At 41.7% G+C, this 16,541-nt stretch overlaps 1 protein-coding gene across 2 annotated transcripts in view; it reads right to left on the bottom strand.

Moving 5' to 3' along the window:
- The window catches only part of APP (amyloid beta precursor protein), a 231,715-nt gene that overhangs the window by 101,056 nt on the left and 114,118 nt on the right, over positions 1–16,541 (bottom strand). For both annotated transcript variants that reach the window (XM_075770028.1, XM_075770018.1), the window contains exon 6: positions 1,012–1,214. In XM_075770028.1, the coding sequence (XP_075626143.1) occupies positions 1,012–1,214 (203 nt within the window). The remainder of the gene's footprint in view (positions 1–1,011; positions 1,215–16,541) is intronic.

The raw sequence follows: 16,541 nt of genomic DNA on the forward strand, positions 1-16,541 counted from the left end.
GCACTTCAGTCCCAAGCGTCCCCAGAGGCACAGGGTGGGAGAGCAAGGTGAGAGGACAGGAACCAGGCCAGATGTTTTCTGCCTCATTTCACGACTGCCCCAATCGCTGCCATTTTGCCTCTGCCTCCTGCAAGTCCCAACTCCTTTTTCAACTGTAGCCTTTCATCTCATTTTCTACCAGCATCTCCAGCACTTATTGGTAAAGACGTAAGCACTGCAGAAAAATCGGCATCTATCTTGCAAAGAATTACGTCACGTGAAATTGTACTTATTAAAATAGAAATATAAGGATAATTCATTCCAGTATGTATTGTAGGAGAAATGTGGCATTTAAAAATTTTATGTGGCTATGTTGTCCATGAACTAGGGTAAAATTGAAAGTTTAAAATGCAGTTATGTAACCACAAAGTATCATGACAAACACTCCACATTTTCTTTTTTGGGCAATGCACTTCTATTTCCCCCTCCCCCCCCCACCCCCAATACAACTCATTAGTTAGGTTCACTTTTCTGCATAGTTATTTCTAAATTCACCTAGTTTTACTGAATTACTAGTTCATGAAGAAATATTGGAAACGGGCTAACAGAAATCATGTAGAATGACTAATCACTGCTGTTAATGTAAAGCAGGAAGTGCTACCTCCCACTGTGAATTGACACTCCCTATCCTTCTGCAGCACCTGCACATGATAACTCACACACATACTTCTCTTCTGTTATTTACTTTATATGGCAGTCAAATTTTATTTAATGTTACTTTAAAATAAAAGCAACCTTTCTGCTTCCATCCACATCATACACAATGACCACACCTCACAGACAGACACCTCCAAAGAATATTTGTAATGGGAAAGGGAAGGGGATTCAATGTGCAAATTACAGAAGCCCAAGCACAACAATGCTGCAACTTGGGATATTTTGCTGTTTGGAACATTTTTTTGTCATAAAGGGCAAACATGCACAGCAGCAGGGTCAGTTTTCCAGCCCCAAGCTAAATGCCCATGAATTTACCTCTGACAACCTCTTCCACAGATTCTGTAGTTGTGGTGGTAGTGGTTGCAATACTGGTAGTTCTTTCAGTTGCCTCTTCATACTCTTCCTCTGTCTCTTCTTCAATTTCATCACCATCATCATCATCGTCATCAGCGTCTTCATCTTCCACAACAGTTAGCTCTTCATCTTCCTCTGGTTGTTCTTCTACTGCCTTATCATCACTAAATGAAAAAAATTTATAATAACGTGTCAGCAACAAAATGATTTCAAGATAACGAGAGAGAATATTTTATTCAGAAACTCTATAAGGACATGAAGTTACCTGTTTCTCCATTTCCCTCCCTCCTCTTTAAATAAAAAAGAAAGAATCAGGGACTCTGGAATGTCCCAAGGAGTAAGAAACCAGAAATGCTAAAAACCCCAAAAAAGTCAACATTAGCAACGCAGTGAGAAAACTAGCAAGATACCAGACTGAAGCTCCTCCTTTCACACAGGAATGGAAGAAGAATCCCGATCAGCAATACTATATTTTGACAGCTGAATAACACTCCAAACTTGCTAGCTCCACACTCAGGTCAACAAATCAATTTTTATTTTGAAAGAAGCTCAAATTAGCTCAAAATGCAGTCAAGTTCATATGGACATGGAAACGAGAGAGTTCCTCAGGACTTTCTCACCCAGAAGACACCTTACCCAGACTGTGGACTGCCTCGCATGCTGTTCACAGAGGACTACCAAGTGTTGAATTGACCTGGAATTGTCTATGCTGACTGCTGAGTTCTTTGTTCTGTTGTTAAAGTAGTGTTGTGTGAAGAGAAAAGCTATTTCTACAGGAGTAGTGTACAGAGCTGTCTGTTTTTTCAAAGGACAAGACAGAGACAGCACACTTGATGCTGCAACTCATGCTTCAGCTGGCTGTTGCTAGCTTTTGTCTTTGAGATTTTATCTCCTTCTGGCATCTCAAAGCAGACAGCTGGCCACAACATAGCCTTTCAGGATCTAACACCAGAGAAGGAAAGGACTCAGTTTTGGTCTTCTGTATGACAGAAGCACTGATGGAGAGGTGAAAGCCACACGGTTTTGCTGACGAGGCTGCCATCTCGGCCAACGTGTGCAGCCGTTCAGCACAGCACGCTCAGCTCAGATGCTCTGCACTACCAACATGAAGCTGATCAGAGAGCTGGAGCACCTCTCCTGTGAAGACACGCTGAGAGTTGGGGTCGTTCAGCCTGGAGAAGAGAAGGCTCCGGGGACGCCTTATAGCAGCCTTCCAGTACCTGAAGGGGCCTACAGGAAAGCTGGAGAGGGACAGGTTACAAGGGCATGGAGCAACAGGACAAGGGGTAATGGCTTTAAACAAAAGGAGGGTAGATTTAGATTAGATATTAGGAAGAAATTCTTTACTGTGATGATGGTGAGGCACTGGAACAGGTTGCACAGAGAAGCTGCAGATGCCCCCTCCCTGGAAGTGTTCAAGGCCAGGTTGGATGGGGCTTTGGGCAACGTGGTCTAGTGAAGGGTGTCCCTGCCCATGGCAGGGGGGTTGGAACTAGGGAGTCTTTAAGGTCCCTTCTAACCCAAACCATTCTGTGATTCTATGGTTCTATAACACTGCTGTACAGTTGATATGTAAGGCCTCCACAAAAGACCTGTGGTACCAACATGTGTTAGGATGGCAACACAAGCACCCCTATGCTGTCAAAGAAACCCCAAACTATTGGGCTAAACATTGTTAACCATCATAGTGCTTTAAATTCACACAGCTGCCTAAAATTCTCAGGATTTAATCAGTCTCAGACAATAGGAGGGAATACTGGACCTGACTATCAAATGCATTTGGTGGCTTAATATCTCAAGAATTTTCTGGGATCACTCTTAATTCTGAATGATACACAGGCAATAGGCCAAAAAATGTACGCTGAACTACTACTGCTGTTGCTTTTGAAAGGCTTCCTAACTCAGTGCCCAGCTGTGGCAAGGTCTCAGGTTTGTTAATCTGATCTTCTACTTGAAATTCACTACTACTGAGTAAATGATCTTTAAAAATTCAAACATGCAGTGACTTTTTGTCACCTTCACACACAAGTGGTTTTGCATCTTTTTCACAGCATCACATATGCTTGAACAGCATATGTGAAGTTAACAACTTATCTCCTTCACCTCATTTCAGAGACTAAGCCTGCAATATTTCATTTTATAATAGGTTGCCTACTACAGTTTTGAAAGTGAGCTCAGAGGAAAAAAGAGGACAGTATGACCTCTCTTAATAAGGTATTAAAAAGAAGTTAAAAAATCTATTGATAAAAATCTTGTATGCCACAAGCCTGACCCCAATACGAGAAAGTTAAGTCTCTATACAAAAAAGAATGAATCTCCTGTTCCTTTCTCCTCGAAATATTTGGCCTCCAGAAACACAAGAGAGACTTGAAGTAACAATGAAGCTTTCAAGCCCAGGTAAGTTATACAAATAGATGTGGTAACAGCTATTTTGCAGAGGAGTCTGAATAAGGGATGACCTGTTTCCATTTACATGGGAGAAAGTCTGAAAAAGGGCCACAAAACCACTGGGTGGTTCTCTTAATTTCTTCATTTCAAAGAACTGGCTTAGAAATTTCACCATCTCCGCTGTGAGGTTTTCCCCTGCCATTCTAATTTCAGTATGTCCAAAATTTTCCACTTTGTTTTCAGTAACTCCTTTCTGAACAATAAATTTCTTCTGGTTTTATTTTTCTTACCAAGTATTTCACCTTTTTATGAGCATGAAATAAGTGCTATATGTACACTATCACCTTTCAACTGCGAGATAGAGGTGGATTTGTAAGTCCAGTATCTGCTTCTGATCTCCAGGTTAAGGGGCTTCTAGTATTGGTTAGCTACAGACATTTAAACTAGGCATGCTGAGTATAAGACATGCAGATTTTGATCAAGAGCATCAGACACCATACGCCTTTCAACATTAAAGAAAGCTGCTCTCTATCTTTCTCTCACCTAAGCTACAAACACAGCATGCTTTAAAAAAAGTGCAATTATTTTTCCTTCTCCTTTCAGATGAATGATCACTCTCAGATACTGGCAAGCTCATAAAGTGAAAAAAAGGACAACAAAAACAACTTAATGAAACAGAGTCAATTAGTCACATGGAAAGTCACTTAAAAAATAATTTGTATGCGTGCACCCAATGCATCCAATACCCATCTGTTTTTACCTACACAAAAGCAATCAACTCAGCTACGTCAGTGCACAGCATTTTGCTGTGAAATTCTCAGCATCAAGGCCAACCTTTTTTTTTTCTCTCTTTTTTTAAGGGTTTGTGACAGTGAAGAGCACAGGATGAGAGAAGACAATTCTCTGTGTGTGTCAGATGGCTATGCCCACCATTACCGTGGGCCCTGGTTTCCTCTCCAGTAACTTACCAGAAGGAAATGCTTAAGGGTAGCCCCCTACCTGCATCCCCTTTGTGACTTGCTGCTTGCTGAAGGACTAGACATCTGAGAAGGTAAAAAAAAGCCAGAAGTGATGGAAGACTACAACAGTTCATGGGATCAGGGTCCTGAAAACTATTCTAAAAAGATTGCACAAAAATGTACCGGAACACTCCTTTGACTATTTTGATCACTCCTAGAAAAATCGTTTTTCTGCTAGCAATATGTTCTGTAAGATTCAATCACAAGGGTAGTGTTTCATAGGATTATATTTTATTGCAAGTTTCAAGAAAAAGGAACAATGAAATCAGAAGTGGGTTTGCCTTAGATTTAGACACCTAAATGGAAGTGAGAGCCTTGCTATGTACTTATAGAATTAAGATGCCTGAAACTGGGCTTTAGAAGGTCATTTCCCTATTGAACAGGTTTTAAAAACTCTCATTGTATAGAAGTGTGAAGCTACACTCAGGTTCTAAAGAAGCACTCTAGGCTTTCTCTAACAGTAATTATTTTCCCAGTTGTCTATTTTATTTTTATTTACATAAAGATGAGTTAGTCTCTTCCCCAATTAGTACTGTCTTCCAAAGAGAAGAGGACAGGGAGGTGAAGTGCTTTACGCTCTCTTAACAAGTTTCTCCTTGAATGAAGCCAAATACCAGAAACTAACTGGACTGGCATTATTCTGTTGATTTAATCATGCTCAGCCATACTGCACAGTATCACGGACCGGATGGCACAGACCCAACAGGCAGGGATGGGAGCCCTAAAAGTAAGAGCAGCACCAGCTTCATATCAGACATCAAGGCTACCCACTAAGCCACACATTCCTAAGAGTCCATCGTGGTAACGATGCTCAGCAGTGCAAACAGAAGCTGACCACACCTCAGAGGCCACAGTTATGAAAGATGTGAGAAAAACAGCAATACCATGCAGCCCCTTAGCAGCACTCCTCAGGAGCAAGGGGCCACGGGGAAGGAGGGGGTCCCCTTGTATTTGTCAGTAATTAGGGGATTTGGAGCCTCACGCTTGAAGACACGGGTTTAATATAAATAATGCTACATCTTGATGTGCTTCTGTTGCAAAGACAGTGGGTGGACTTCATGTATTTTTAGTATTAGAAAAGGTATTACGTATTGTAAGAAACATGAAAAATTATGCTTGGTTTTGTTTCCTTGGATTTAACCGCTGTTATCATCCTGGCTCTTCTTCAAAGAGCATGCATGTGAAAGGGACAATACAGAACAAGAGAGAAGGGAATGAACTTATACTTCAACATTTGGAATAAACATCAACTTTTCAAATGGGGAAAAACCCTCTCTTTTGCATAATGTGTCGAGCTGTTTCTCCCCATCATGCTAAATGCTCTGGTACCATTCACACTTCTCAATTAGCACCACCGCGGAGCTGTTTCCCAGACAGCACATCTAACTTTTGCACACCTTTCATCACAGTAATCAGTTTAAATCCACCATTTTCAAACAAAAGTTTACTACCTAATGAATGTGGATACTGACATTTTTCTCAGAAGTCTTGGAGCTTTATTTAATAATAATGCCAGGTGTGCTTACTTCCTGGTATTATTATTACATTTTACCTTCTTTGGTAAACAAGTATGACTCAGTCTTGTTTCTCCTGGAACCACGACACCTTGACAGCTTGTTCTGTATATTCCCTTGATATCGTCCCAGCCAGGGTTTTATTAGCACCATAGACTGCAGTGTCTCGTTTACAAGAAATTGTTGACATTTTGCCTTTGTTTAGTGGTGCTGGTGACAGGATTTTTCAAAGGCTGCTTAAAAAAATTACTTGATACACTTATAAGTTCACACATTTGTAAAGCCGTATTATCATCATCTGAATGTAACAGTTCAGCAGTAAACAACGGAGGTAAATGGTTAGGCTTGAATGCAGCCATGAAAATACTTGCAAACTGCACCCCCCCAACGTTAGTATATCTCTGTGTCCTGTCAGTGGAGACTTTTGGCAAGGAGGGCCGGCACTCTCCTTTCATGGTGAACACAGAGATCATCATGGCTTTGAACCTTCCACTTCAACCTCCTCACAAATGGGATATTAAAATCCATTCCCCCTATCATGGAAATGATAATTCCCTCGAGCATCCAAGTAGTACACTGGGTCATTAACACAAATCGTCTATGCTCCTGTCTGTGGTGAAACGAGGTATTTGAAGTTTGGTGGTTTCAGCTCTATTCCCGATGCCACAGACACCCCGGGGTTCCAGGCAGCCTCTGAGAGGTAATCAGTTCTGTTGACTGGAACAGAATCATACCGACCAGTCCACCAGACAAACTTCTGCTGTTAAAACACATACCACCATACAGCTCCTGCTAGTATGCACCTAAGCACATCGTTACAAGCAATGTTTAAACCATGGATCTGTAATGTATGTCTAATGCCTTCCTTTTCTCAACCTATCACTGCAGTAAGAGCTGGCACTAATGTATTATTTATTCACTCTTCTGAGTGCATCGTCCTGTTACTTTGTGAAGACAAAACTGAAGGAAAGGCAAAGGAAAGTGAAAGAAAGCAAATGATGCTACCTCTTGCTGTTCAAGAAATAAGAAAATGTTAGTAAATTAAAGTTTCCTTTCCATATTCCAGTAATCTGCAACAGGGACAGACGTGTAACACAGATGACAAGAACGATGTGTTTTCTTTCTAATGGTGTTTCAGAACTCATGGGGCTGTAGCATGAGTTACATTTTAAGAAGAGGTTTCTGTCTGTAACTATTAACTTCAGAGAAAAATGTGCCAAAGCTTTCAATTTAGGGTAACAAATAACTATGGACTAATCCTGGTTTTGGGAAGTGGCTCACGTTTGTATGCAATAAATATTCATCCATTTGAATGTATTTAAACCATGATTTTTCCAAGTAACTTGAACAAAACTATATACTCCATCAGTGGGTGAAAAAGAAGGAAAAGGTGTTCAAGACAGATGTTTCAATATCTGGGAAGATTAGTATCGACTACACTTTGCAACTGTATTTTATTACAAATAGATTCCATCTGGACTGCGGTTTTTACCAGCCACCAAGCCTGAGCAAATAGCTGGGAGAAAGCTAATTCCAGGAGAGGAACCGAATCAGCAACAGCAACAAGCCACCGTCTGCCTGCAGAGAGCAAGGCCATATATGTTGTCTCCAGACAGCTGTGGGAATCAATATAGAGGAAGCAACAGCTGCTCGTAACCTGCAGCCTGTGCTCTTTCAGCCTTATAGCCCGAGTCCATGGCAATTCATGCATCCCTAACCGTTCCTACTGCAGGTGCCATCATCCCAGTTTCCAGCATCTTGTGGTTCAGGTTCCCAAAAGCTCAATCTCCCCCATCCCTCTATAGCCTCCTCAGCTCCCCCAAATGAACTCCAGGAAACATGCGATGCGATCGCATTGCCAAGTATTCAGCCTGGGTCTAGCTTTCCTTCCAGCAGAAGACTGATGATGAGCACAGACACATATTTATCCCTGTGTATGGGAAACCTCCAGAGCACAAAGTTCTTTAACTGCGGGAGTGGAAACGGACAGATCCAACTGTGACTCTCTACATGCCTTAAGAGTTAATGCCTTAAAAGAAAATGCAAAAGAGAAACACAAAACACATTTCATGAGTAGGACACATGCTTGCAACCTGAACACGAAGATGAATGCATTTGAGATGGTCTAATTACCAGGATTTTGGTTAAAAGCAAATTAGAAAGTTAACAGGTCAGGAAGCAAATTCTCCCTCAACAAACCTGCACATTGGAGGCCTGGGTATTTTCCACCTAACGTTTCTCTAAACCTTGCAGGCTAGAAAAAAATTCTTCTGACCGAAGGGTGAGATTTCTCAGGAACTGGGTTTGATGCGACTACCACACTCCTGTGAATGGTGTCACTAATTAAATATATGAGTCAACACAGGAACTACTTAAAGCTAAAAATTAAGCTAACAGTGCACTTTGGCACATGACCACTCGCCTCACTGTACCTTCTAGTATTTAACTTTGGCCTTGGTACACTAGCTAGCTGCAAGATCGAGTTGAGTATGCTAACTATGTGAAACTGAGTATACAGGTAGCGAATTTAACCAAGAACTACCAAAGTAATTTTGCATGGGGCAGAAGAGAGGAAAAGAAGTCAAAAGCAAGTGTGAAATGAAGATTTCAGCATTCACCTTGAAAGTCTAGGAGTAGGGAGTTATACCAAAAAAAGTCTATTTTCCTGAAGTATGGGGGAGGTGGGAATGGATAGCAGGGCAAGAATTCAACTGCACTGCAGTTGTGAGATTAGGCACAGAGCCAGGAAAGAAAAGGGTTATGCCAGAAGTCCAGTCTATGAAACTGATCTTTTAAATGGCTTATTGGCATCAAAGTCCGGAAAATTACAGTAATTCACAGAATTGAAAGTCTGACCCACAAGGTACCTCAGCAATACTGTTTCTGGTCTGTCTGGTAAGTGACCACAAAAGCACAAACTGCTTAAAAACTGCCTTGGTTATTTTCATTAGGGTTGGATTATACTAGGTTAGTAAAAATCAAGTATCTCACAACAAGAAGAAATAATGTGATATCTGGAGATGTACAAACACCTGTGAAGAGACAGCTGAACTCAGATGGGCACCTTCCATTGCACAGCAAGTCAAGACGAGCAATTCATATTGCCTAGCATTTTTCAGACATTCATTTTGTCACTTCTAATTATTTTTCTTTTTGTTTTCCTTTACTGAAGAGGTTACAATTACATTTATTTTCACATTTCCTACTAGAAAAAAAAATTGAAATAAGCTATTTCAGGAAGTGTCACACAGGCTGCTTTTGAGTTCTTAGATCTTATCAAACAGCTGAATTATGTGCTTCAGACTGTCTCTCTCCTTTTAATGTATTCTTTTTAACCTCTTATACAAAAACAATACAAAAAATGTGCCTGGTTTCATTAATTTTGATAGAAAACAAGAAAAGTTGCTCTAAAAATATTTTAATCTAATTTTTAAACAGAACATTTCTAAAACCCAAACACACATTCCTTGCCCTACTGCATCTGATGCATTTATCTTTTTCCTTGTAATGAAGCAAGAAGGTATACTTTATACTCTTGATACTGTTAGACATTTCTTTCCACAGCTGACCTGCTTAAAAAGACAGGTGTACGAGGTAGCATGTAACATTTGATCTCATGTGTTCTCAGAAGGTACCTGTTGACTGATATGCAAGAACACTTTTTCAAAACTGACCTAGGTTTCTTTCTGAAACAAAGTCTTTCCTGGTGTTACTATTCTGACAGTTTTCTTTGGAGGATGGAGGATTCAGCAAGAAGTATGTCATTTTTAGAGAAGGCCAGAGTAGTAATATATTTAACCCATATTCTTTCTCGCTTTGGTTATTTTTGCTAAAGAGAAACTTAAAACCTAATAAAGTAAAGCTATCTGCAAGCACACAAAAATCAGGCTCTATGAGCCTGATGACACTGAACAAATATTAAATTCAAAATCTTGACATCAGAAATCCATTAAGATTGAATGTGAAGGAAGAGGGCAGCGTGAAGGTCGCCTACGCAGCCCTATTTCAGCCAGCTTGAGAAAGAACAGAAAAATCTGGATCTGTTACAACACTTTTATTTCCACGAAACCCCTGCCATACTCAGAATGGACCATTCAGTGCCTCTTTGTCCAAACTGCTATCCTACAGTGTGAGGTAGACAGTGTAAATTCTGTACCAAACCAAGTTTTGCAGAATTCATCGTCTTGATACCCTCACACAACAATGACATCGTAAAACTAGAATAACAACTTTGTTTTACAATTGGGAAAGCAAACAAAAAAATACCAAAGCATGTAATAACTCTGGATGTTCAATTTAAGACATTGAATAACATTTCTCAGAGAATGTGCCACCTTGAACTTTTTAAATACAGCTGCCACCAGCAGCAGCAGCAAGAGGCGAGGACTTCTGCAGAGCAGATTATCTCCACTCATGCAGCCAGAAGAAAAAGGGACACCTTTTGTTTCAAGCTTTTTACGGTGGCCATAGCACGTCAAGCCTAGAAGACTTTCATGACAGAAGCAAGCATAGATCCAGTTCTCCTGGATCGTGGTGACTATTTCACTGTTTTAACCTTTTCTTCTTCATTCAGGTCACAATTTGGGTGTTACTTTTTTTTCCTCAGCAGTGATCAAAATAGAGAAGAAATGGCTTGTCATCATGCAACCAAAGCCAAAACATTTGCATTCAAGATTAGAAACCTTTTCTGTCAGGGGAAAAAAACCCCAACCCTCTATTGCTTTTGCTGTTTCATCCATGTATTCGAAGACTGCAGCCTTTGTTAGAAGGCAAAGGAAAAAAGTGCTTACTACAGAAAATGCTTTACTACACTGTGCTGTTAATAGCACAGCCTCACAAGAGATGGAATTCTTAAATTTCCACAAACCACCCCAATGTTGAGCTCTTATTTCCAGTACAGACCACAAATATCACTGAAAGGTAAAACAGAGCAGGAACTGCTGGAGAACTTTATGGAAGGATATCCAGCTATGCATTCACCAGCCACAGTCATGCTGTGTTGAAAAACCCAGCTGTAAATTTCTCACTTCCCATTTTTTTCACGCATTATAAATAGTACAGCGCTTGAAATCGGGTGGCATATACCGTGATGTCACAAGAACTTCTCAGAACATCTTGCGAATATATCAGAAGCGTTTCTTGAGTTGATTACTACATGAACATATACAGGGAACCTTCCACTCCTATGTTTCAGTCATCACAAGTTATTATAAGCGACAACTTAAAATTTCTGTTTATAAAATTTTTGCCTATTGCTTAAGGAAAACACAGCAGCCAATGGCTTCTGTTTTGTGAGGTCAAAAAAATGTAACCCTTCTCTGCAAGTCAACATTCTACTAAATGTGCAAGTTTGATGCCATTAACCTCCTGAAACAAGCTCAACATTCACTTAAGTCATCCAGGTAGCCTGCACAGCTAGCAAACTGCTTTCATCAGGGGTCATGAAAGTCTGGCTATCTTCTACTCTTCGCTTCTTCAATTAGATTAATTCTCTCCGCCCATAGCCTCATCCATCACTTCAGTTAATACTTTATACTCAAATGGTGATTGGATTTGCCAGCTCAGCATCGCTGTAATTACCTCTCAAAGCAATGCGCTGTTTCATCAATTCCATTCTAACTTTACTTGCCCTAAGAAGAAATCCAACACTTACCAGTCTTTCTAGAATCATTAATGCTTTGGTGTTTCTATGCTTTCTGAATTGTATTTTAACAACCTCCACGTTAAAAAGGAAAAAAAAAAGTTCCTAAAAAATATATCATGAACCACCTGAATATTAAGTAACAGACAAACCCAATTAATGTGAGAACGTGAGACCCAGAATATGCTAATAGCATATGAAATATGCAAACAAAATACTTCTAGAGTTATTCAACATAAGCAGTAACATTATGCCTAAAATTTGGTGATGCCTTAGTTAAATTTATAAAGAAAAGCAATTAGGGTTTATCATTAAAATACTTATAAAAACACAGAATCTTATTCTTAGATAAGCTGTATTGTTAATAACATTTTAGAACAGGTATAAAGCACTTTTTCTATTTCAGTTTCTAACTATTCTACAACAAAAATCAAGAAGATATGAACTTCTGACCAAATAGCAGAAATACTATATTGCAAAACACCTTCCACACTTATCTCCCCAAATGAATTCAGTTTCTCTAAAATACCAATTCAGTGATGGACAAAATTCACCTATTTCAGTAATTGGTGTTAACCTATACTGATGGCAAACTTCAGAGGAGGGGAAAAAAAGCAAGAAAAACTACGCAGGTTTGTAATTCCTAGTGTTCACTTTAGGGCACTGACTCCCAATTAGGAACAATTTGTATTAGGACAGCTGATGAGAACACTCTGGCCGCACTGCTCCCTGCTCCCATGTCACGGACGACTGAGCTCCCCACCAAGCAGACCCCGAACCACCGCAGCAGCCGTAACCACTGCTGGCACAAGGTTCTTTTTGCCTTAAATTTCAGAGGTATGAACAGCCAAAGGCTCAGTCTGCACAGTGTGGAAAAAGGGACATCTCTTTATCCATCCAAATGCAAGCCATTTCCTGCTTTGAAGTCAGAACCTGTGGTACAGACCCTTCGTCCAGCTTCACGTCTGCTTCAGCTTTACTAGCTCAAGTGCTTGGGGAGTAGGGGGTGGATTTTTTTTTTAATGTTTTGGATTTTTGAAAGAATCATTTAGGAGATTCCCACTGGAGCATTTCTCACTGAAATTTTAGAAATTGACTTTCCAATTTAATGAAAAAGCTTCCATCAAGGAGAAGTTGTTGTTTGCTTTAACGTGAGTGACAAGATGGCTTGAAAACATGATGAATACTCAACAGAGACAAAATGTTAATTTTCTTTTTCCTCTAGCGAGCCTGTTTCCAATGAAGAATTTAGCCTCAACACCTTCGTTTTTATTGATCACTAACACTTTTTTAGCTCTAGAATAGTTAAAACTTCAAAAGGACTCCAGATATCCCATTTCTAGACAGCTCAGACAAATCTTTTGGACTCAGAGCTGGACTTTGAATTAAGCCTCAGATTTTTGACTCAATGTTGCAAGACAACATTAAGAACAATGGGAGAGAAGGACGAGGAGGAGGGAAGAATGGTCAAGAAGCACAATGTCACTACATACTAGACACAAGCATGAAGGAACAGGTAGAAACTGAAGGATTCAGGAAGTAGCAAGACTCTTGGAAAGCTCTGCCCCCCCCCCCCCCCCCCCGATTTCTTCGACAACAATGCTCCGTATCCAGACACCATTCAGGGCCTGACTCTTCCTCCGGCACGCAGCACGTCCCCCTGCCCGGGGACCCTGGAACCCTCGTGTCCGCAGGGCACCCCCATGTCAGAAGCCACCTCCCCCCCAGGAGTACTTAACCGAAGGACATCCAGCTGCTGACAGCGACACACCGTTGAAATTAAGGCTCTCTGGGGATGCAAGGCAGAAACCTCTCTTTGAAACTAGAGGAGGTAATGCATATCAACACCATCACCTCAATACTCCTAGTCTGGCCAATTTTTATTCTCCGTGTTCAAGCTGTGTTTGTTTCTTCCAGCTGTAGTTCGAATGCCAAAGAGACTAAAGTACCATTCAGAGCAACAGAATCTTTAAAGTTGGAAAAGATCTCTAAGATCATCAAGTCCAACTGTCAAGATAAGGAAGATTAGAGCATTTTGGTTACTTTTTCTTAATCTTCCTCATCAGTTAAGAGGCAATGGCCAGAAATATGCTTGGGTCAAGCAATCCCCAAAAGGCTGTAACCTTCATGCTGTATTTCCAAATATATTTTCTGGGGGCAGATGAAGAGATGAGTGGGGAAAAAAGAAGAGTGAGAGGGACACAGGGAGATGTAATGGGGAGAAACGGGGCAAGAGGATTTCATGTTTTGGATTGTTGTTGTTGATGAACACCGTGAACACAGAGAACACTAAAGAACAGCCACACGGGTTGTAGCACTGACCTGCTTTCACTTGCATTCGCAATTGAAACACTGACAGCTTCCCGACTCTTGTCTGTATTACATCTCCCACGGCTCTGGCACATAGAGACCCAGACGAAGGGAATTAAGCAGTAGCTAGTCAAAGCAACACTTGCAATAGGAAAGAGAATTTCCCAAGTATAGAAATGACTAAATGCCATTAAATTTGAGTTTTAAAATTCTTATATTGACTCTTGCATACTACTAAAAATACTTGTTTATGCATCACTGTTTAGACTTCGGCATTTTTCATAAGCATGTGCCACAGGCAGACATCCCAATTGCCTCTCTGCCTAATTTTGTGTCAAAGCAGTAGGGGACGCACCATGAGGACTCAGCGCGTTGTTATATTAGGTCAGGGCACTAAATGACCATGGACAATTTAAACACACCTCGTAACAGCCTGATTTAATGACGGCACTCTGGGGAATTTCAATTGTAACCAATCGTTGTGGTTTAACCCGGCAGGCAGCTAAAACAAACACACAGTGTTTGCTCACCTTCCCCTCCCTCCCCACCCCATAGGATGGGTGAGATAATCGGAAAAGAAAAAGGTAAAACTCATGGGTTGAGATAAAGACAGTTAATAGGACAGAAAAGGTAATAATAATAATAATAACAGAATATACAAAACAAGTCATGCACAGCACAATTGCTCACCACCCACAGATCATCGATGCCTAGCCAGTTCCCAGCCAGCTTTCCCCCAGTTACACACTCAGCATGATGTCATATGGCATGGAATATCCCTTTGGCCAGTCCTTGTCTGGCCTTGTCCCCTCCCAGCTTCTTGTGCACCCGCAGCCTACTTGCTGCTAGGGTGGTGTAAGAACCTGAAAAGTCCTTGACTTGGTGTAAACCTTGCCTAGCAACAACCAAAACATCAGTGTGTTATCAACATTATTCTCATCATAAATCCAAAACACCGCACCATACTCCCCCTACTAGGAAGAAAACTAACTTTATCCCAGCTGAAACCAGGACACTAATTTGACATTGAGGTTAACTCACAGACATTTCTGAAGGTAAGACACTAGGTAGAATGTGTGTTGACATCTTTGTACCACTTAAGTCATAGATGAAAACATAAAAAGAGCTAGAAAGCAAAATAAATGAAATGTATGCTTCCTCCATGTCAACCTGTGGTGGGTTGACGCTGGCTGAGGGCCAGGTGCCCACCAGAGCCACTCTCTCACTCCCCTCCTTCATTAGACAGGGGAGAAAAGGTACAATGGAAAAAACTTACAGGTTAAGATAAGGACAGGGAGAGATCATTCTCTAATTATCATCACAAGCAAAACAGACCGAACTTAGAGAGGGAATTCATCTTATTTATTGCTAAGCAAAACAGAGTAGAGGAATAAGGAAATAAAATCAAATCTTAAAAACACCTCCTCCCACCCCTCCCATCTGCCCGGGCTCAACTTCACTCCCGGCTTCAACCTCCGCCCCCCCCAGTGGCACAGGGGGACGGGGAATGGGGGTTACGGTCAGTTCATCACACATTGTTTCTGCCACTTCTTCATCCTCAGGGGGAGGACTCCTCTCATCGTTCCCCTGCTCCAGCGTGGGGTCCCTCTCACGGGAGACAGTCCTTCACGACCTTCTCCAACGTGAGTCTCCTCCACGGGGTGCAGACCTTCAGGAGCAAACTGCTCCAGCGTGGGTCCCCCATGGGGTCACAAGTCCTGCCAGCAAACCTGCTCTGGCGTGGGCTCCTCTCTCCATGGGTCCACAGGTCCTGCCAGGAGCTTGCTCCAGCGCGGGCTTCCCATGGGATCACAGCCTCCTTCAGGTGCCTCCACCTGCTCCGGCGTGGGGTCCTCCACGGGCTGCAGGTGGAATCTCTACACCCCCTCATCCTCCCTCCATGGGCTGCAGGGGAACAGCCTGCTTCACCATGGTCTTCACCACGGGCTGCAGGGGGATCTTGCTCCGGCGCCTGGAGCACCTCCTCCCCCTCCTTCTGCACTGACCTTGGTGTCTGCAGATGTTCTTACATCTTCTCACTCCTCTCTCCGGCTGCAAAAGTTCTCTCTAGTTTGTTTTTTTCCTTCTTAAATATGTTATCACAGAGACACTGATCGGCTTGGCCTTGGCCAGCGGCGGGTCCGTCTTGGAGCCGGCTGGCATTGGCTCTGTCAGACACAGGGGAAGCTTCTGGCAGCTTCTCACAGAAGCCACTCCTGTAGCCCCCCCGCTACCAAAACCTCGCCACGCAAAACCAACACACAAGCGATGATCTCTAACAAATTACTCAGCAAAGCAATTCTGTTGGGCTCCTGTGACTCCTCTTCCCCAAATGCTGGAACAAGACTGATAATTAAAAGCATAGGGTCTCACCTAGAAACAATTCAGCATAAGGGGCACATGTACAACGCTGCTTTCACCATTAGAAAAAACTGACAAGTTTTAAAAGCCTTTCAGGATTCCTCGGATTAGAGTTGGAGGAGGCAATTATGAAAAAAGTCAGTTTTTCCAGATACCACTGACACCAAAAAACCCTCTTTATGAAGTCAGAAAGGAAACTACTTTTTTTTGCAGCATCTGAGAGATGAGCACTCATCCTTAAGCTCAGTCTGGTACAGG

This window comes from Balearica regulorum, chromosome 1 (genome assembly GCF_011004875.1).
Source record: "Balearica regulorum gibbericeps isolate bBalReg1 chromosome 1, bBalReg1.pri, whole genome shotgun sequence".
NCBI classification, from domain to species: domain Eukaryota; kingdom Metazoa; phylum Chordata; class Aves; order Gruiformes; family Gruidae; genus Balearica; species Balearica regulorum.